At 39.9% G+C, this 21,557-nt stretch overlaps 1 protein-coding gene across 3 annotated transcripts in view; it reads left to right on the top strand.

Annotated features, from left to right (window-relative positions):
- cd276 (CD276 molecule) overlaps window positions 1-21,557 on the top strand; it is a 114,571-nt gene that overhangs the window by 1,521 nt on the left and 91,493 nt on the right. For all 3 annotated transcript variants that reach the window (XM_066685073.1, XM_066685069.1, XM_066685072.1), the window contains exon 2: window positions 7,766-7,886. In XM_066685073.1, the coding sequence (XP_066541170.1) occupies window positions 7,841-7,886 (46 nt within the window). In that variant the 5' untranslated portion in view covers window positions 7,766-7,840. The remainder of the gene's footprint in view (window positions 1-7,765; window positions 7,887-21,557) is intronic.

Genomic DNA, 21,557 nt, shown 5'->3' with positions numbered 1-21,557 from the left:
TTCCCGTGTCCGGGTGGGCTTCCTCCAGGTGCTCCTGCTTCCTCCTACGGTCCAAAAACACATGTTGATAGGTGGACTGTGTGAGTGTGTGTTTGTGTTGCCCTTTGAAGGCCTGGCGCCCCCTCCAGGGTTTGTTCCCGCATTGCACCCAGTGATTCCGAATAGACTCTGGACCCACCGCAAAACTGGAGTTACAGACAATGAGTGAATGAAATGTAAATGTCACATCTTACAACTGACTTACAACTGAACATGTAGCCCACTTTTAAAAAATACTGAGATATTTTGTATGGCCATTCGGCCTAAAACAGCAGAGTTAAGAGCAATTACTTGCAGAAACATTCACTGTCATTGAATTGTGGGATGTGAATGTGGTGGGTAGTTCCGGGGTCTGCAGCTACAATTTGTTTCTATTTCTCAACTTCCTGACATCTGCTTTCTTTTCACATAAATTGTATTGAGTTATTTTTTTTCAAAGGGGATAGACAGATATAGCTGGTTTTTTTTTTCAGATCTGAGGTCTATTGGACTAATCTCATGCATCTCTGCAAATCAGATTATGATAGTGCTGGGACTCAAATGAGTGACACACACAGGGCAGGGCTCTAGACACCACTGTTCTGAGGCCAGTAAAAATAGCCCAAGGGATGTGATAAAAGCTCTTTTGGCACTTTCAGGACGATAGTGTTGGTGAGGTAAAACCAGAAACGTTAATGAGAGCGGAACGATTACGGGTTGAAATTGTCATAACGCTAACATGGATTCTGTTTATGTATAGTCCCACCCTCCAACAATAACAGCCAATCAGATTGCAGGTTATGGAAAAGCAGTGAAGTCCATTGACATTTTATTAAGAGTATTTGTTATTTATGATCATTCATAAATCTTGTTGTTATGTTGTTAACTACATAAAATTTTGCTATACCTACAAAGCTACTTCAGTTTCCAGGATATGGCACTTATCATAATGCAGTTATATGTTATGCTTGAGAAAATATTCTCTAACTGGACCTTGATGAATTTTAATTAATTACCTCTGGTATAGTGTCACTGACACACCTTCAGGGTCCTGGGGTTTGGGTTCCAACCACATCTCGGGTGGCTGTCCGTGAGGGGGTTGGTGTGTTCTCACTGTGTTTGTATGGGTCTTTCTACCACACTGTCCAAAAACCCATGTTGGTTTTGGCGATTCAAAATTACCTTGTGGCCAGCGATTCTGGGTGGACTATAGACCCACTACAACCCTCAAGAGGATGAAGCATTCATTCATTCTATCATTGTCTGTAAGCGTTTATCCAATTTAGGGTTGTGGTGGGTCTGGAGCCTACCTTTAAACATTGGGCACACCCTGGAGGGGGGCATCAGTCTTTTACAGGGCAACACACACTCAAACATTCACTCACACGCTCGCACCTATGGACATGTATGAGTCGCCAATCCACCTGCCAACATGTGCTTTTGGAGCGTGTGAGGAAACCGGAGCACCCGGAGGAAACCCACGCGGACACAGGGAGAACACAGCAGACAGTCACCCGGAACAGGTGACTGAAAAACTGGGGACAGAGACATTTATCAATATGCAACTGAAAATACACATTTTGCAGTTGGAATTATTGCAAACAAGACTCAACGCTGTATGGTCACCATTGTCTGATTCTTCTCTATATGATGCACCATAGCAGAGTGCAAGTTTCATTTTATTGCTGCAGTGGTGAACTGTGTTAAGTGACTGTGTTACTTTCAAGGTGCTCATGAGAAGGCTGTCATCTGGAGGCTCAAAGATCACACACATTCAGCAGTGATTTCTGACTTTGCACACTGTCTATGTACAATATATCACAATATAATGTATCGAAATTACTGAAAAAAACTTTTCAACTGCTCCATTGAAGTATGTTCTTTTTGAACTATTTGATAGTTTTCTCAGGAAGTTTGGCACAAAATGTCCTACCATGACCCATCTGTACTTTCAGAGTTTCAGAATTATATGGATGCATATTTATACCAAATTTCGATACCGTCACCTCCTTTTTGTGGAATATTTTAGGAAAATTCAACTCAAATATACTATAAACTCTAATTTTTCCCGTCCCATTGTCTTTTGAGTGAATTGCAGGCATCAAATTTAAAATGTAATTATATTTTTAAAATACAATCAAATTGGTCAAAGCACACATTGGAAGTCTCTTCTTTGTACATTTGCCAATAAAATAAAGGTTCAAGGCAATCAACCACAGAATAAAAGATTCTTGTTTTTGTTTGTATGTAGAAATTGGGTCTGTTCTTCTTAATGTTCATGTGTAATATATGAAAAATATATTCAGTACTGGTTCTTTTAAACAGCTGACACGTTGCTTGTGTTTCTCCTGGAGCTATTTAATGGGCCAGACAAAGTCTAGACAAAGCCTTTAAACTACAGGGTGGCACCCCACACACATTCTCTATTTTGCAGCCACTTTCATTAGCAGTTTTTCTTTCATGTGAGGAGGTGGCTTGACTTTCATTGTAGTACTTATCTGAAGTTTATAAGAGAGAGGGAGAGGGAGAGAGAGATTTAACAGTTAAAGTAATCAAAACAACAACTATATTCTAGCATTTAAGGAAGGTCTTATTTATTTTCTGTTGGAAATAATGGGACTGGAGATTGTGCCACCTGCAGTTCAGAAATATGTGTCATTTTTAAATGTTATGCTGATAAAGGTGAAATGCTGGTAAATATAGAAAATAAAACTGAAAGTCTATTTTTGGAGAGATATGGTTTGCTATGAAATGCCCACCTTTTGAGAATGATCCACCACCAAAATAATACCTGACCATAGAAGAGCAGGGTGACATGGGGATTAGAAAGTATGCAGAGAAACAGGTGGACTACAATCTGTAATTGTAGAACTACAAAGTGCTTTAGTGTTTAGATACAATCCAGTGATCGTTCAGTCTATAAGACCATACAAACTTTATATACTACAGTAAAACCAAGGCTTACTCTAGTTAAAGCTCAGACTGATGTTTTAGGGTCTGATGATAATGATGATGATAATGATAATGATAATTAATGATAGAGCTGCTTAAATGCTAGAATGAGGCTCTGATGATTGAGGGGATGTTTGGGCCTGGTTCTGGATCTTCAGATGCCTGTGCTGCGCTCAGACTTTGGCCTGCTTTATTCTAATCAAAGCAGTAGTCTGCAGTGTGATTCTACTAAGTACTCTGCATGACTCACTGTGTAATGCTGACTTAACGGGAAACTTGGAAATGAACACCCAAATGTGTCATTTGAATGTTTTTCATACATTGCTTTCCTCTCGTTTGAAGCTCTGAGTTAATTTGATAGAGCAGTGCTTTTCCTGGTTGTTGACACTGAAGCCTGAGTAGAGCTGAAACATAAATGGATTTTATATTGAAACAATTTGTATTTCCACTGTGTACTGTGACATCACAACAATGACTAAGTGTATATCTGGGGGAAAAATGATATCTAGATTTTGATTTGTAAATATTATTGCAGCTATAATATTTCTGTCATGTATAATATAAAATAAGCAATAAATCCTTATACCACCAAAAATTTCAAGCAATATTTATCGATTTTTATTTATTCATTTTTTTGTCATTTTTGCATCTCACATAATGTATAATCGAATAGTGCTTTAATTAACTCATTTATGCTTCATCAATTAACTGATATTAAAATATAGATTATTTCTCTTTATTTAAAATGTCTGTGGATTGGGCATTGAGCTTTGAGAGCTACTCCACTAGAGACAGCAAAACACTTCAAACAAATACAGGCAGGTCTTATGTTATTGGCTAGGTTTTATTTATTTATTTATTTACTTTGTATTATTTCTATTTATTTATTTATTTGTGTTTGTTTGTTTGTTTGTTTGTTTATTAGCCCGACTGCCTGCCAGGCTGGCCTAGAAGAGGTATTTGCACTGACTGACTGACTGACCGACCGACTGACCGACCGACTGACACCAAATATTGAAATGCGCATGCGCGAGTAGGAACTGTTAATTCAGCCGTATTTCACAGCGAAAAATTAAGGCTCCACCACTACACCGTCTGTTGTTCTGCCATTTTTCATATTCCAGTTCGTGAACTAAATTTGGAACCATTCGGCGGTGACCAGAGGACCTATTTTCCCTGAAAAGTACTTTTTTTGAGACCTAAAAAGCGCTGAATTGGGACACACTCGCGCCGCTTCAGCGCTGTAGGTCCACCATCCACCGCGGTGCAGCTCAGTGTTTTACTGGAGCCTCGAACAGAAATGTGTTGAACGTTGTTGAGGTAATATTTATCACAGTCTCTTCTTTATGTTTGGAGAATGTTTCTGTGACACAGCCTTTTGTTTTCTACTATATATTTAACAAAGAGAAAGTCATCTTGTCTGTCCCTATAACGACACGAATACACGGACACATCTCACCGTTACTGACTTTCTGACGAGTAAATTACATCTGTCCAGCTTTTTGTTTAACTTTACAGGAAAACAGACAACATCTCTGGATTATTAAAGTCAGAACACCAGAGCGAGGTGTTACTCAAAATAAATGAGGTTGTGAATTTGTTACAGCACCGTTTTATAAATCAGACCCTTATAGAAATGTAAGTCAGTAATAAATAACTAGTTCCCAGCGATGCCCTGTTCCTTTATCAAGTGTAGAGTTCTTTGTTGATTAAATGTTAAGGTGCTTGGTTTTAGAAATGTTCAAAAACTTAAATGTTATCTTGTTGGTTTCTGATAAACGAGTTACTTTAATGTCATCTCAACACAGTGCTTCAGGTTTGTAGCTTTGTATGAACAGAAAATAACAGGCTTTCCATCGTCATACACACTGTCAGCAACTGACAAGATAAACTACTTTATTGTTTGCTATTATTTGTTATGATTGTAAACAAAGACATTGTTATGAAGCAATACCCTTCCAAAGACAAGGGTATGTATTTTGGGCTTTCCTGTTATGTAATACCAGAAACCTCTGTGACAACGGCTATATGTCTAATGGCGGTCAGGCTAAGTTAGGCTTGCCTAGTTTCTCTTTACTCGTGTTTTTAAATCTCAGTCAATTTTGTTGAAAAAAAAAAATCACACAATTAAATTTGCCATAAACAGTTCAGCTGTCGGCCTGAACAGGAATGAGGCGGTAAGATCAGTAGGAGCAAGCGTGCTTATTAGAGGTCTAATGAGAAACAGCCTGGACGTATCAGGGGCCATGAACTATCTCTCAGATTTTACTAGTATGTTATTCTCTTGACCCAGCCACCAATTCTGTGTTGCTTTTTGATTAATCAACTGGAATTGAGGGCCCAGCAGGTTTCAGAGAGAAACAGCTAAGTAATCATGGGGCAGAGGAAATGACTCTGGCCTGTGGCTGATGTGTAATGTGAAACTCTATTTTTCCCCTCGCTTCTTGTGTAACGTTTGAGGTTAAGATTTTAGTCAGACAGGCTGGTGCTTGACCAGCAGCCAAAAATAAACAGAGAGGGAAGAAAATAATAAGGGGAAGCTCTGACAGAATAGCATGACATATTGTACGAATAATGTGTGTTGAGTAACTCTGTACCTCTGTCGGGTCAATGGGACATTGCTTTTGTGCTCATTATGACTTTATTGCACTGCACTAATCTGAAGGATTATCTAATATAAATCTAATTTATTTTCATTAAATAAAATTGTGTATATTGTCGTATGAGCTCTATAAAGATCATAGCACTAAAAAAGCTACTCAAATATGGTGACTTCTCAGAATTTCTGTTAAAGTATTTTCATAATGAATCTTCCAGAATTACTGGCAGCTCTAGAGGTAGGAGGAAATAGACAGACTTTGAAAATGGGCCTGAGTTCTGCATTAGCTTGATCCTGTATTAAAACTATGAGTGGAAGCTACCCTCTAATTCCCTGAGGGTGAATTGATTCAAAGAAACGTCTACACAAATCTACTTAATAAAAAGAAATCTGACAAGTGAAATCATCAGAAGGCGGCGCGGTGGTGCAGTAGGTAGGTGTCGCAGTCACACAGCTCCAGGGACCTGGAGGTTGTGGGTTCGATTCCCGCTCCGGGTGACTGTCTGTGAGGAGTTGGTGTGTTCTCCCTGTGTCCACGTGGGTTTCCTCCGGGTGCTAAGGTTTCCTCCCACGGTCCAAAAACACACGTTGGTAGGTGGATTGGCGACTCCAAAGTGTCCGTAGGTGTGTGTGTGTGAGTGAATGTGTGTGTGTGTGTGTTGCCCTGTGAAAGACTGGCGCCCCCTCCAGGGTGTATTCCTGCCTTGCGCCCAATAATTCCAGGTAGGCTCTGGACCCACCGCGACCCTGAACTGGATAAGCACTTACAGATAATGGATGGAAATCATCAGGATTGGTTTTTACCATCAAAATGTAAACCTATATGTGTTTATCTCCTGTATTAGATCAGGGTTTGATGGAGTAATGGAACCATGGCGTATCTCAGACATTTTGAATACAGACACAAGCTGAGGCTGTAGGCCTGTAGAGGCTTTCCTTCCTCTTTCTGATCTGAGGCACGGACTCATGGCTCTAGGCAAAATCACCACAGGGCAGAAGCACTTCTGAGAAGCTCTGGACAAATAGATGCCCATGATGTTGGTGTAGCACAGGGGAGATTGGCCATTGTTTTCTTGGCTTTTATGAAGCCCCCTCCCTTGTCTCTTTGAAGGGCCAAGAACTGGCTTTAAAAAATATCACTGACCCAGAGGTAGCTATTTGAAAGCACCCACTACCCTCTAGTAATGATTGGTGTGCTATTAAGGAGTGAGTGGGTGAGAATGCCAAGACCTGACTGATATAAAAATGTTGAGCCTGGTACCAACACTGATAAGGAGTGGCTGAAAATATTGCAACCTCTGTCTTTGTTATTAAACAGTTTTTATTAAAATATTATTTGTATTCACTTTGTTATTATTTATTATTATTTGTTTTCTGACTCTCTTTTAAAATGTGGCATTGTCAACATGTATTGTTTGCAAATCTTTTTTTCCTTTTCTTTTTCTTTTTTATTTTTATTAATGTATTTTAAAAGTACATTCGTATAGTCTTTTTTTATTTTATTTTTTTTTTCAATGTATTTTAAAGGTATATTCGGTATAGTTTTTTTATTTTTATTAATTGTTTTAATGTATTTTATAGGTATATTCGGTATAGTTTTTATTAATGTATTTTAAAAGTACATTCGGTATAGTCTTTTTTTTTTCCCCAATGTATTTTAAAGGTATATTCGGTATAGTTTTTTTATTTTATTTTTATTTATCTATTTCTTTTATGTATTTTAAAGGTATATTCAGTATAGTATTTCATTTTTATTTATTTATTTATTCTTTAATGTATTTTTTATTTTTATTTATTTATTTTTTTAATGTATTTTAAAGGTATATTCGGTATAGTTTTTTTTAAAATGTATTTTAAAGGTATTTTCGGTATAGTTTTTGTTTATTAATGTATCTTAAAGTTACATTCGGTATAGTTTTTTTTTTTTTTTTTCAATGTATTTTAAAGGTATATTCAGTATAGTTCTTATTATTTTTTTTCTCCCCCCATTCTCAGTATTACCCACACTTTTATATACATACATCCGATCTGGTTGTTTTGCACCATATAAGCACTGTGCTCTGTGCTCACCAGTTTGCAGATGCCCCTTATTTTCTCCTGTGTTTGATTTTCTCAAAAAAAACCCCACCACCACTTCCCCTCCTCGTGTCACTCTCTTGGCTGTGAGTTAATCAGTGTGTGTGTTTCCTCCTGCAGCGCTGTGATCGAAGAGGCCGTCCTGCTGTTCCGCACACACTCTTCCTGATCTCACACACTCCTGCTGGGCTCACCATGGTGACCATCCTGTTGGCTTGTCTGCTGGCCGTCCAGTCTCTCGGTGGGTGAGGCATCCACTTCCCTCCACTCTCATTATCTAAAGACCACAACCCTGTCAGCCTCAGCATCAACAGCTACACTCTCAGTGTCAATGGGAGATTGAACACACTTTTTCCTACTTTTCTTAACACATCTTATGAATGAATCATGATGTTCTTGGTTAAAATATAGCTCCACACACTGATACACAATGATGGAAACATACAAAGAAAAACAATAGCTTTTAAACACTATGATGCTTGATATGAGCAAATATTTCCTTTCAGGTTAATTTTAAGAAAGTGTTTGCGTTCTGATACCACACGTTATATTGTTCAGCGTTTTAGTGTCAGCAGCAGCTGGAAAGGAGTCGGTGGGCTGCCTCTCAGGTCTCTGAGGAAGGACGTGTTCACCTACACCTGCTGTGTGTGATTGGGGAGATAAAAGTGTATGTGGGGGTAGAAAACAAATTAAAACTGAGTTTGCCACTTCCAACTCCAGTAATCCATTTTTGTCTACGACAAATGAAGGTGTGGAGGAAAAAAAAAACTAAATCACAGTGGCAGTAGCTGGTATTAAACTCATGATCTCATAAATGTTGAAGCTTTCTGCCTGTCAGAGACTCTAGAGTCAATATTAAAGGACTGTAAACATCTGCTCATTCCAGTGTGTCCCTATTTCCCAGAAGAGGCACAGCGTTTAGTCTGTGAGGATTTGACACTCCTCTAACCCATACTTGGCATTGACCATGGTGACCTTAACTGATACATCTGGAGCTGAGTGCATGCTATTTCCTTTAAAGCTTTTTAGTGGAGATTGTTTTTGGGCAACTGAACATCTGTGTCTGTAAGGGGTGCTTCTTAAAGCAGCTAATTTCCGTAATTGAAAGTAATGTGTGCGAATGGTTGAACTTGCTCAGTTCTGATACTGATGTTACAGACTGAATCAGGGCTTAAATAACAGCATCTCTTAAAGCTGAGTTACTGATCAGGATGGCAGTTGATCCGTCATTTATACATAAATGTGCTTACCGTTCATAGAGAGGGACAGTTGTTCATATATCTGGACCCCTCAGAAACAACGTGTGTCAGGTTTTTACGTTTCCCTCGTTTTTCATCGTGAGGAATTTCCTGTAAATTAAATATACATGAATTTACCATCGGAACCCCTCGCAGCCCCTTTTATGGGTTTAATATTGAACTCCAGATTCACATAAAAAGCACCGTGACGCTTTCTGTCTCTTTGTGCTGCTGGAGTCAGGAGGAGGTCAGGCATTTAATAAGAGCAGCGTGAATGTGGGATTGTAAAGCAGGCAGATGGACAGTAAATCGCACCGAATTGATCAGCAGGGGGAGACAGGAGGCAGAAAAAGAGACGAGGCTGGTTTTTCCCTCCTGACTCAGCTCCTGAGGCGGCACTTTCCTGTTAGTGGGTGTGTGTTTGGGGGTTAGTCTGGGTGTGGAGTGTTGACTTCAGGCCACAGCTTTGTCCTCATCACACAGATTTTAGAGAGAAGTTGTGCCTATTCTGCATATTTCTGAATGAGGTCAGCTACAAGAGGGTGTAGCTTGTACATGTGATTACAAAGATGTTTTAAAAGTAGTTTTACAGTAACATTTCTGTTCAGAGTCCAGTCATAAATGCGTCAGTTAGGCTGCCACTTGTTTATCATTCATTAGTAGAATTGATTAAAATGTGCTGAGATTCATATTGTGAATTGCTCTCAATGTGATCAGTGTCTTTTTAGTGCTGAGAACACAGTTAATTGTAGTGTAATTCATAGGTAAGTAATACCCACCAATATTTTAAAGCTGTAAACTATGTGACAGGCAACTCCTTGTTTATTATAATATTTTATATGTTCTATTCAGGGGTGGCACGGTGGTGCAGCAGGTAGTGTCGCAGTCACACAGCTCCAGGGACCTGGAGGTTGTGGATTCGAGTCCTGCTCCAGGTGACTGTCTGTGAGGAGTGTGGTGTGTTCTCCCTGTGTCTGCGTGGGTTTCCTCCGGGTGTCTGTCTGTGAGGAGTGTGGTGTGTTCTCCCTGTGTCTGCGTGGGTTTCCTCCGGGTGTCTGTCTGTGAGGAGTGTGGTGTGTTCTCCCTGTGTCTGCGTGGGTTTCCTCCGGGTAACTGTCCGTGAGGAGTTTGGTGTGTTCTCCCCGTGTCTGCGTGGGTTTCCTCCGGGTGACTGTCTGTGAGGAGTGTGGTGTGTTCTCTCTGTGACCGCGTGGGTTTCCTCCGGGTGACTGTCTGTGAGGAGTGTGGTGTGTTCGCCCTGTGTCTGCCTGGGTTTCCTCCGGGTGACTGTCTGTAAGGAGTGTGGTGTGTTCGCCCTGTGTCTGCGTGGGTTTCCTCCGGGTGCTCCGGTTTCCTCCCACAGTCCAAAAACACACGTTGGTAGGTGGAGTGGCGACTCAAAAAGTGTGCATAGGTGTGAATGTGTGTACACACCTCCAGGGTGTGTACCCGCTTTGCGCCCAGTGATTCTGGGTAGGCTCTGGATCCACCACGAGCCTGAACTGGATAAGTGTCCCATGACTTATTAGAAACCTTGGGTACTCATCAAAATTTAAATAGTGCATTTTGTAGCTCATTAGGGTACATTATTATGTATTTTAATTAGTGCTGTTAACATTAATGCATTAACGTGATTAATCTGAAATTTTAACTCAAATTAATAATTGTATCAAATTTGGCCACAACTTCCTCCAATGAATGTATTGGCAGTTGCATTAAGAGATGTAAACACAGCATTGCTCCTCCTGAGTTCAGTAGTTAGATTACTTTATTTTAATGCTGAAATCACACAACTAGCTCTATTAGCTAGTTCTGCACTAATCCATATATTTAGCTTTATATTAAAGCTTGTGTCCATGCTTCGTTGTGTTTGATGTTACTCTCTCCCTGAAACATTTACTGAACAAATTGAGAGATTCTAAAATAAACGCCAATAAAACTACTTAATCAATCAATCAATCTAATTTTATTTATATAGAGCACCAAAGCTTCTCCAGACCTTCCAATGACAAGGGTATGTATTTTGGGTTTTTCCGTTTTTGAAATACCAGAAACACAATGGTGACAATGGTTATTTGGCTTATGGCGGTCCGGCAAAAACTGTTTTAATAAGTATTTATATAGTGTATTTACAGAGTACATGTGCTCTGAATTATGATCTAAAGTGTTATGGTTGGGGTTGGTGTGTGTGTCTGTGTGTGAGAGAGAGAAGGAGAGAATGAGAATGTTAGTGGATGACCTTGTGCAGGAGTGTGTGAGGTTGCTGTCCCTCCTCAGGATTATCAGCGTTAATCCTTCTACTCCGTCTTATCCTCATGCTTCTGCTATGCTGATAATTGTTCATATCTTTGGACAGGATTAAGCACACTCTCTTGCTCTTCCTCACTCTCATTCTCTCTCTATCTCTCTCTCTCACTCTACTTCACAGAATTGATTCCGAACCCCGAGCAGCTCAACAGAACCGAATATATATTGGTCACAGATCTTCTGAAGCATGTGCTCCATGTTGAAGTCTTCTTGACTGAAATATTAAATGAAATATCTTAAAACATCTTCTGGTCTTATCTCTGGCTTACAGCAGTTCAACCCCACGCTGTATACATTATGACAGCAATTGTGAAATGAAATCCCAAACTTTAAAAAGTACAACAACTTTGAGAACCATGGTCTGTCTTTATACAAAGGGCACTTTTCAGTCTTCTTCTAGCCTTTGGTTAGAATTAGAGACCTCTAATTTGCTATAAGGGTTTGGCTGGATGATGCTTGCTGTCTCATCAAGATTGTTGCAAGTCCTGTCTTGTTTTAAATGCTGTTATTAGTTGAATTCAGCTGCTATTTAAGTGGTTTCTAGTTTACAAGACATGTTTTCTACAGCATGTGCTCGGACAATGGAGTCTTTGCAGCCATCTTCAGCCATGTTTTTTTTATTATGCCTCCCTCTGTTAGCTGAGAGGAGAATGTCACGTCACAAAGAGCCGCAAAGAATGGTCCTTGCTGTAATAATGCAAAGACAAGGCTATGAATCACATTTATATTTTGTGTTTATGAAGTCCCTTAGGACAAAATAAAAGAGAGACAGGTGAAATAAAGCTAGCTAACCACCTTGCTAGCATTCAGGGTGATAAACTAACATGGCTTAGGGCTGGAGCATGCTACAGATGTTCTTTCATTACTTCTACCATGTTCACGTTTACGGTGGCAGACAGTGTTCCCTCGTTACGCAAACGTAGCTGGACTGGACTACAAGTGTAATGTTTCTAATAGGTCATGGGACTAAACCTTGCATCGCAAAAATGTTAACTTTACAGGAGAAAGTAAATAATGCTATACTTTCAGTAGCAAGTTTAAGAACAAATTATTTTCGGGCATTCATCAGGAACCTTTAAAAGTGTAAAATAAAACTCAACAAAGCACGGTGATGCAGCAGGTAGTGTCGCAGTCACATAGCTCCGGGTGACTGTCTGTCAGAAGTTGGTGTGTTCTCCTTGTGTCCGCGTGGGTTTCCTCCGGGTGCTCCGGTTTCCTCCCACAGTCCAAAAACACACGTTGGTAGGTGGATTGGTGACTCAAAAGTGTCTGTAGGTGTGAGTGTGTGTGTTGCCCTGTGAAGGACTGGCGCCCCCTCCAGGGTGTATTCCCGCCTTGTGGCCAATGATTCCAGGTAGGCTCTGGACCCACCACGACCCGAAATTGGATAAGCGCTTACAGAAAATGAATGAATGAATGAAAAATGCCATATGCAATAGCTTTTAAATTATGCGACAATCTGAAAAGAAATTAAAATGGATGTTTTGTGCTGAAAACAAATGGTGCTTTTCCACTGCATGGAACCTACACGACTCGACTAGGCTCTGCTCTTTTGCTATTCCACTGGCCAAATCTGGTACCCTGAAACCAAGTACTTTTTTTTTAAGTCCCTGATAGCTTACAGTTCCAACTGAATCAAGTATGTACTAAATCAAAACATGTAAACCCTGCAGAGCACTGATTGGCCAGAGAGACCTGTCAATCACCACAAAATGCAGAGCTCCAGCACAAACTCGCCGCATGTAAAATCTCTAAAGTTACAGCAGCTTTCGCATTTGCTTTTAGTCGACTCATAACGGCAGCTCGTAACATTACCCCGAGGTTTTGAAGAGGTTCAAACGAACACTCTGGGTTGTCCGAACTTACACCAAGGAAAACCGATCTGTGAGAACTGGGACATGGAGCTGTGCTCAGTCTAAAAAACCAAAACCAACATGTTACACAATAAGTAAACTCTGCCTAACTTTACTGCCGTTGTTGTTGTAGTTTTCAACGCCCGCGGCGTCGCTGCCTCTATTTCACAGGGGAGCTGAGCTAGTGGAAAAGCAACCAGCTAAAGGCGAGTAGAGTCGAGTTGATCTCATGCAGTGGAAAAGCACCAAACGTTACTATGTGTTACTACTAAAAACTGTAGTCAGAATCAACGTAAGTCTGTTTGATGTTGCCTCAAAATATTGCGGTATCTTTGGGACTGTTTGCTTGTTGCTTATTGGTATGACGTGGTAAAACCTCTGTTAGATGTTAGCTGTGCCTTGCAGATGCTGTGTGGAACAAACTTTAGCCACGAAACATTTCTTAGCTAATCAAGGGCCACTTTTTCTCCAGTTGATTCCTCTTTAAGTTAATCCTTCAAAATGTACACTCCTGCAATACTACTCTAGCAACTAGGTCAGCTGAGTGAGAGAGTTTATGGACTGGTCTTATGTCATATGACTCCTGGGAGCTGCTGCAGAGAAGCAGCCTGAATATCTCATCGTCCACTCCTTCATTATTACAGATTCGCCTGTGGAAACTCTCTCACAATTCTCCTGATCTGTGAATTCAGCTACTTTAAAGTGCAAACATTACTCACAGTATCACACACATTCTGTATAATCTCATTAACAATAGAATAGGTCTCTCTGGAACAGTTACACACGGGCCATGCCCAATGCCAAGTGTTTGCTGTGTGGGTTATAAAACCCCCAACGCTGGGCTGTGGAGCCCTGGAACTGCATTTTTTACCATGATTTAGCTACTTCCAGTACTTGGGGGATGAGCTGGAGTTGAATTTTTTTTTTTATCCAGAACTAACATTTAAGGATCACAGACATGTTCTAACATCTACTATAACACCTGCCAGTAGAGAAAAGTCAAGGAGGGGCAAACTCCCAATTAATGCCCTTAATGTAAAAAGAAACATTGGCTGAATAGGTTCATCTCTCTCTCTCTCTGTTTCTCTCTTTCTGTCTCTCTGTTTCTCTCTCTCTCTCTTTCTCTCTGTGTTTCTCTTTCTCTCTCCGTTTCTCTCTCTTTGTTTCTTTCTCTCTTTCTCTCTCTCTCTCTCTTTGTCTCTTTCTCTCTCTCTCTTTCTCTGTTTCTCTCTCTGTCTCTTTCTCTGTTTCTCTCTCTGTCTCTTTCTCTGTTTCTCTCTCTCTTTCTCTCTGTTTCTCTCTCTCTCTTTCTGTTTCTCTCTCTTTGTTTCTCTCTCTCTCTCTCTCTGTGTTTCTCTCTTTCTCTCTCTGTTTCTCTTTCTCTCTCTGTCACTTTCTCACTCGCTGTTTCTCTCTTTCTCTCTCTGGTTATCTGTCTCTTTTTCTGTTTCTCTCTCTCTGTGTTTCTCTCTTTCTCTCTCTGTTTCTCTCTCTCTCTCTCTCTCTCTCTCTCTCTCTCTCCTCGGCTAGGAGATGATTAAGCATTGCTGTTTGGAAAGTTTTGTTTTGTGGTCTTCTTCATAATCCAGCCCAGTCCTGCAGCACAAATGTAGCTTGGCCAGCACCACAAACAAACACAGTGCCACTCCCTGATGGTGATAGTTCTTAAATATTCACCAACAGTTTATTCTCTGAATGTTCCAAGGCCAGCTGCAAACATCAAAACTTTGTTGTGTTGTAGGAACCTCAAGCAATAATCTCAATTACTTTAGCTCCCTAAATGATCTTTATTCCCCATTCCTTTCCATTTCTCCATATTCTGTATTCCACATTTCTCAGTCTCGGCATCGTGTGGTCCTTAAGGAATTAAAGAACAAGGAAGAAAGTAAATCATGGCCTTGACGTTCTCATTACTAAAACCTTGCTTTTGTCTCTGTGGATTACAGTGTGTCTTTCTCCCCTCAGAGAGTGGAATGTAACTTTTTCACCAGGCCTGGGTGGTGGGATTAGTGTGCAATAAAACTGAATTCTGCTTACAGTGTTTCTGCTGTCGGAAAATATCTGTCTTAAGATTAAACATAATCTGAGCTGGGGTTAGAGATGCTCTTGATGTTGTGTCAATATTTCGTGATCAGACCAAGAAAAATGGACTAATGTTTCTGTGCACCACCTTGTAGGAGTTCTGGATTGTGTTCTGAGTGAAACTGTCTGTCCATCCAGCCCTACGATTATTTGGCAAGATATTGGATCAACTGGACTTCAACATTAAAAATATTAACACAGTGTTTGCGTCAGTGACACTGTGTTCTTGTTTTTTTTTTCTTTTTTTGTTACTGGAATGAACACAGATAATTACTCTATGTATTTCACTTTCCTCTCACTCTCAGACACACACACACACACACACACACACACACACACAGACGTCTGTCTTGTCGTTTCTTGTCCTTTTGTGACTGGCTGCTGGCCTTATCTCTGTCAGCTCTTCAGCCACTGCCACAATCATCAGCAGTCTGAGCCCATTAACAGCTTATTGATGGGTATGAGAGCAGCACAGCACATCTGATAAAGCCACTGTCGCCACTGTCACCCGCAGAGAGAGAGAAAGAGAGAGAGAGAGAAGAAAGACAGAACAGACATCATAGAACAGTGATGTAAGCATAGAGCTCTAGCGTACGTAATGTGGCCTCCAAGAGAAACCCAACTCTTGTCAAGAAAGCAATCAATAGATATTACTGTATCTCAGGATATGGTTTATCAGTCTGAAGTGTTCTTTTTGTAATTAAGTGTATATATAAGTGTATCTAAGGTGGAGTCAGTGAATCAGTAGGTTATTGTGGTAGTTGGAGCTATAGTCACAGAAGGCTGTGAAGAGTGAAGTCTGGTTTAGTGTTGTGTAGTGACCCATGTCTCAGTTTCTGATGGAAGCTACTGGTGTTACACACTGCTGTAAATTGATAGATATTTTACTGATTCCAGAGGGAAACAATACAGTTTACTGTCATAAATGTTTTTCAGAACGTATCACAATGAGGTTTCAAAAGTGGTGCTACATTTAAAGGCTAAGCGCCACTTAATGGACCTCCATGAATATTTCACATTATTTTAGTTACTGACAGATATAAGTATGAATTAAAATGAAAATAGCAGCTTAATTTGCTTTAAAACTGACCATTGTATTAAATTGACAGAAAAACCCGAGCTCACTACGAAATTCTTGAACGCAACCGTGACGTCACTAGTGGACAACAGCTGAACAACGCCGCAGTAAAACACCGTTATGACTGACTGTTATGACAGTATCTAGCTAAATAACCAACATTATTCATGACAATAGCCTAGCAATAAGCTAAACTCAAATGTAGAGGTACCGTTATTCTTGTAAATGTGATCGAAGTCGAACTCGAATTCATCCGACACTATAAACCTCCGTAATGCAGCTACGTAGCCGAGTATAATCTGAGACACCGAGTTTAGCGAGTCAAGCTAACGTTAACTAACACCAACTAAAACAGGCGAAGTGAGTGTCCTTACCCTGTTTACCTCCATGTTACAGAGGCTCTTGAACACCTTTCGTTGGTGTCCTTACATGCCCATATTGTTGGAAAAGCGCCAGTGAAATGAGCTACAGATAACGGAGTGAGCGGATGGTCCTTTCCAAAGTGTCCGTTTAAAGTTGACAAATTTAGTCTATTTTCTGGATATTTTGGGATCTTTGGGCCATTTGTGCACAGATGTCCCACTGTACATTGAATGATTGCAGCCAAAAACAACACACCTTTTCGTCATTTTGCATTAAATTAAGTGCAGCTTCTAGAGTTGTTGTCCACCATCTACGTCACAGGCAAGACGCCTATTAGAGTTTCCGAACACCGGTGGGGGGGGGGGGGGGTTAGTGGGGGGGGGAGACCAACGGTCTTTTAAACCTTATTCCTTGAATTAGTAAGAAAACACAAGTTAGGAACTCAAATTCCACTGTATTTAGAGCTGGACAAAAGCTTAGCCTTTGATGAGAGAGTGTATATCTGAGAGTGTTTAGACAATACATGGGCAGAATTAAAATAACACTCATTTGTAGGGAACTCCAAAGTTGTTGCTGGACAAGTCTGGACATGTCTGTCAGAATGAATGAGGGAGGAATACAGCTGGAGTTTGAAAAAATGGAGAAGAATATCAGAGTCTGACATTGGAGAGAGAAAAGGAGGTTTTGATTTGACGGAGTTTCTCAGGGAGAGAGGTGTGATGAGTGGACCTTCAGCTGTGTGTCATCTCCACTGTGCTGTGACACAATAATGACCTGCACACATGGATAATCCCCACGCCCTGTTTCAGATGGAAATGAGAGTGACTGATCAGGGGGGCTTCCTTTGTGCCCTGTGCTCAGTGCTCTATATTAAAGTTGTAAACTCGGATCCTGAAGCTCATTCCTTTTCTTTCTGGGCTTGTTTACAGGCCACAGGTCACAGACTGTCAGCAGTATCCGTCGATCACTATTTACTTCTTTATGGGGAAAATGCTGGGGAATAAAATGGAAATAACTTGAAGCTGCAGTTCGTTCACTAGGCCACCCGAGGGCGGTGCTGCTACACTAGAGTTTTATAGCTCCAGGCTCAGGAGTACTGAGAGTACAGTAACGGTAAAGGCAGAATTGTAGAAATAATACACACGCAGTGAGAGTTTTCCAACTACATACAAACGTTAGTGGACAAAAAGAGGACTGTGTGACTAATAGTAATTAATGTTTGTTTGTATCGTATAGTAATATAGCAAGGCAAGAACATACCTGGGACCTACAACCACAGGACCCTGAACCTGTGTGACAGGGACAATATTATTGCTACATTCATAGCAATAATAATAATTGACTGGCGCCCCCTCCAGGGTGTATTCCCACCTTGCGCCCAGTGATTCTGGGTAGGCTCCGGACCCACCGCGACCCTGAACTGGATAAGCGCTCACAGACTATGTATAAATGAATGAATTATTATAATTTAAATATGTATATAAAGCATATAAATATACACACAGCCTAGTATATAGCACAAACATGCACATACACACAAAAACACACACACAAACACACACACACACTCATGTATACTTGCAAGTGCAATTCCAATGTGCTCGTCTGTGAATCGCTGCACGTCTGGCCTACAGCTCTGAGCAGAGTGATGGAGGGATGATAGTGCTCCAGTCAGTTATCGAGCACTTTAAAATGAACCTGTATGTTTCTCCACAGGTAGATATTGAGCCCTGTGTTTTTCAATGTTATCGAGCGCTGTTATTTGAAGCTGTGTTTGTCTGTGTGTGTGTGTGTGTTTGAGAGAGAGGGAGAGAGGTCTCACGCATGCGCATGTAGCCTGTGGCTGAGCTGATATTGGTCTAAAGACTGTGTGTTATATTATGAAAGAAGGCGCTGGGCCCCTTCTGTTATTGAGTAGAGCGCATTGAACCTCGATGCATTACAGCTTGTGTTATTAAAGTTAGAGATAGGAAGGTGTGTGTTATTGAACCATGGTGCGACTGATAGGGATGGAATAATGAAAGGGGGATAGGTAGAGAAAGAGTCCGAGGGATAGCAGGGGAGAGCGTGAGGAGGGAAGGGAGAGTGTTGGGAGGATGTGGGAGCAGTAGAAGAGTGAACATGGGAAATTATTTTAGTTAGATATCCCATTGCCCCAAAACTGGGGGAAAAAAACTAAACAAAAAGATGTGCTTATTTACTACAACAGTTATTTAAGAGGAAAATGCACAAAGAAAAGATAACCATTGCTTTTACTGTACAACTGGATTGGATTTTGTAAATCTAAACAAATTTAGGATTTGATGCACTACCTTTCCTTGTGATTACACTGTGACCTGACGGTACTAATGTGGAACTTTTGTGCATTCTTGCAACTTCCGCTGATAACAGTCTGGATGGTCCCTTTTTTCCATTAGCACTGAAAGCACTACAAACATTTTATTTATTTATTTATTTATTTTTATGAAAACAAGCTGAAACTTGGACTCCTCCGACTAGTACTGCGCAATATTACTGCAAATCAATATGATAATTAATTGTTTAAAGGCTAAGCACCACTTAATGGACCTCCATGAATATTTCACATTATTTTAGTTACTGACATATATAAGTGTGAATTAAAATGAAAACAGCAGCTAAATTTGCTTTAAAACTGACAATTTTATTAAATTGACAGAAAAACCCGAGCTCTCTACGGAAATTCTTGAACGCAACCGTGACGTCACTGGTGGACAACAGCTGAACAACGCCGCAGTAAAATATAGAACGCCATTGGGCTCCAAACGTGTGAATACATGCGCGTTAACACGTTATTAAAAATGTGCGTGTTAACACGTAAAACTTTGTCGTGATAACGTGACCAAAAATGACACGTTTACACGCTTCTTAAGGTTTTCGCCAATGGGAGGCCTCAAATCCGGGCGTACTTACATATTCATGATATAATTTATAAATCCTTTGTGAACGTAGTCCCTACGTTTCATCTGAATTATTCATAACATAGCGAGCGAAGCACTGAACTATGACTACGTTGAGGCCTACGTGAGCAGTGTGAAGACAGCAATACTAGTAAAGCTGATTCCCATAGCAACTGGAAGTTTATTTATCACAATTAAAGACTCTGGTGTTTAATACCTTAAAATTTGTAAATATGCACATTATTATATAACTTATTTCATAACATGCTCTAAAGCTTTTCATAATTTTATATCAAACAAACATCACTATTCTCTCACACTGTGTGTGACACATACTGAGGCGTAATTCATTCACATTGATAAATTATGTGCATTCCTTTAATAGCATACTGCTAAACACTACGATGTTAATACAAACCCATAGTGAAATTAACTTTCCAGATCCTCCTCTTTCTGTAAACATGTATAATATGTTTAAAGATACATTAATTTACTCATGTTTTATTTAATTATGTATATCTACTTCTATATATACATTAAAAACGTGAGAGGTTAAATCTCCTTCAAAATAAAATTTAACAAAAAAAACGTATATATATACGTTCAACAATATAATGTATTATATTTATATATGTATAATGTTTTTACAAAATCTCATAAAAAAAAAACATTTTTCAGGATATTAAACACTGGAATGTTTCCGTTATTTGGTAAGTTAAGGCTTTATGTTGTTTCAGCAATACACCAGTAGGTGGCAATAAAGCCACCAATAAATACACAAAGTTAACGTGTTATCGCGTTCATAATACCTTAGCGTGTTAACACGAAATTATACGATACGTATTAACACGGAGAATCCAACACGTTTAGAGACCAACGGCGTTCCATAGTAAAACACCGTTATGACTGACTGTTATGACAGTATCTAGCTAAATAACCAACATTATTCATGACAATAGACTAGCAATAAGCTAAACTCAAATTTAGAGGTACCGTTATTCTTGTAAATGTGATCGAAGTCGAACTCGAATTCATCCGACACTATAAACCTCCGTAATGCAGCTACATAGCCGAGTATAATCTGAGCCACCGAGTTTAGCGAGTCAAGCTAACGTTAACTAACACCAACTAAAACAGGCGAAGTGAGTGTCCTCACCCTGTTTACCTCCATGTTACAGAGGCTCTTGAACACCTTTCGTTGGTGTCCTTACATGCCCATATTGTTGGAAAAGCGCCAGTGAAATGAGCTACAGATAACGGAGTGAGCGGATGGTCCTTTCCAAAGTGCCCGTTTAAAGTTGACAAATTTAGTCTATTTTCTGGATATTTTGGGATCTTTGGGCCATTTGTTCACAGATGTCCCACTGTACATTGAATGATTGCAGCCAAAAACAACACACCTTTTCGTCATTTTTCATTAAATTAAGTGCAGCTTCTAGAGTTGTTGTCCACCATCTACGTCACAGGCAAGACGCCTATTAGAGTTTCCGAACACCGTTGGGGGGGGCAACGGTCTTTTAAACCTTATTCCTTCAATTAGTAAGAAATAACATGTTTTCTGACTATCAATAAACACAAGTTAAGAACTCAAATTCCACTGTATTTATTTGTTTGACACCTTCATAGAGCTGGTGCTTAGCCTTTAACATGATTATGATAAATGAACGATTACTTTATCAGTCATAATAACTTAAATAACTAATAACTTTAATAACTTTGTAACCAGTTCTGCTGCTTATTATGGGATATTTTGAATACTGTTCATGTTATATACTAATAACATTGAAGAAGTGTAAAAATGCATTGCATCATGGGCTCCCAATTTGTACAGTGGTCTAAATGCTGGCGAGTTTGAACCCCAATGATGCCTCGACTGAGACCGGGAGCCCAAGAGGTTGGCTTCGCACTCTGTATTGGAAGGATAATAGCACCCCTTTTCCCCTCATACCACGCTAAAGTCATATCACCACAGTGATATGAGAGATACCCCCCTACACAGATATATATATATATATATATAGCTGTGAACAACACAATTTATAACTTCATTTGTAAATGTCTTTCAACTGTGTC

Source organism: Hoplias malabaricus, chromosome 11 (assembly GCF_029633855.1).
Source record: "Hoplias malabaricus isolate fHopMal1 chromosome 11, fHopMal1.hap1, whole genome shotgun sequence".
Lineage (NCBI taxonomy): Eukaryota > Metazoa > Chordata > Actinopteri > Characiformes > Erythrinidae > Hoplias > Hoplias malabaricus.
Note: the sequence above shows the minus strand (reverse complement) of the source record. Positions and strands in the feature narration are given on the sequence as shown.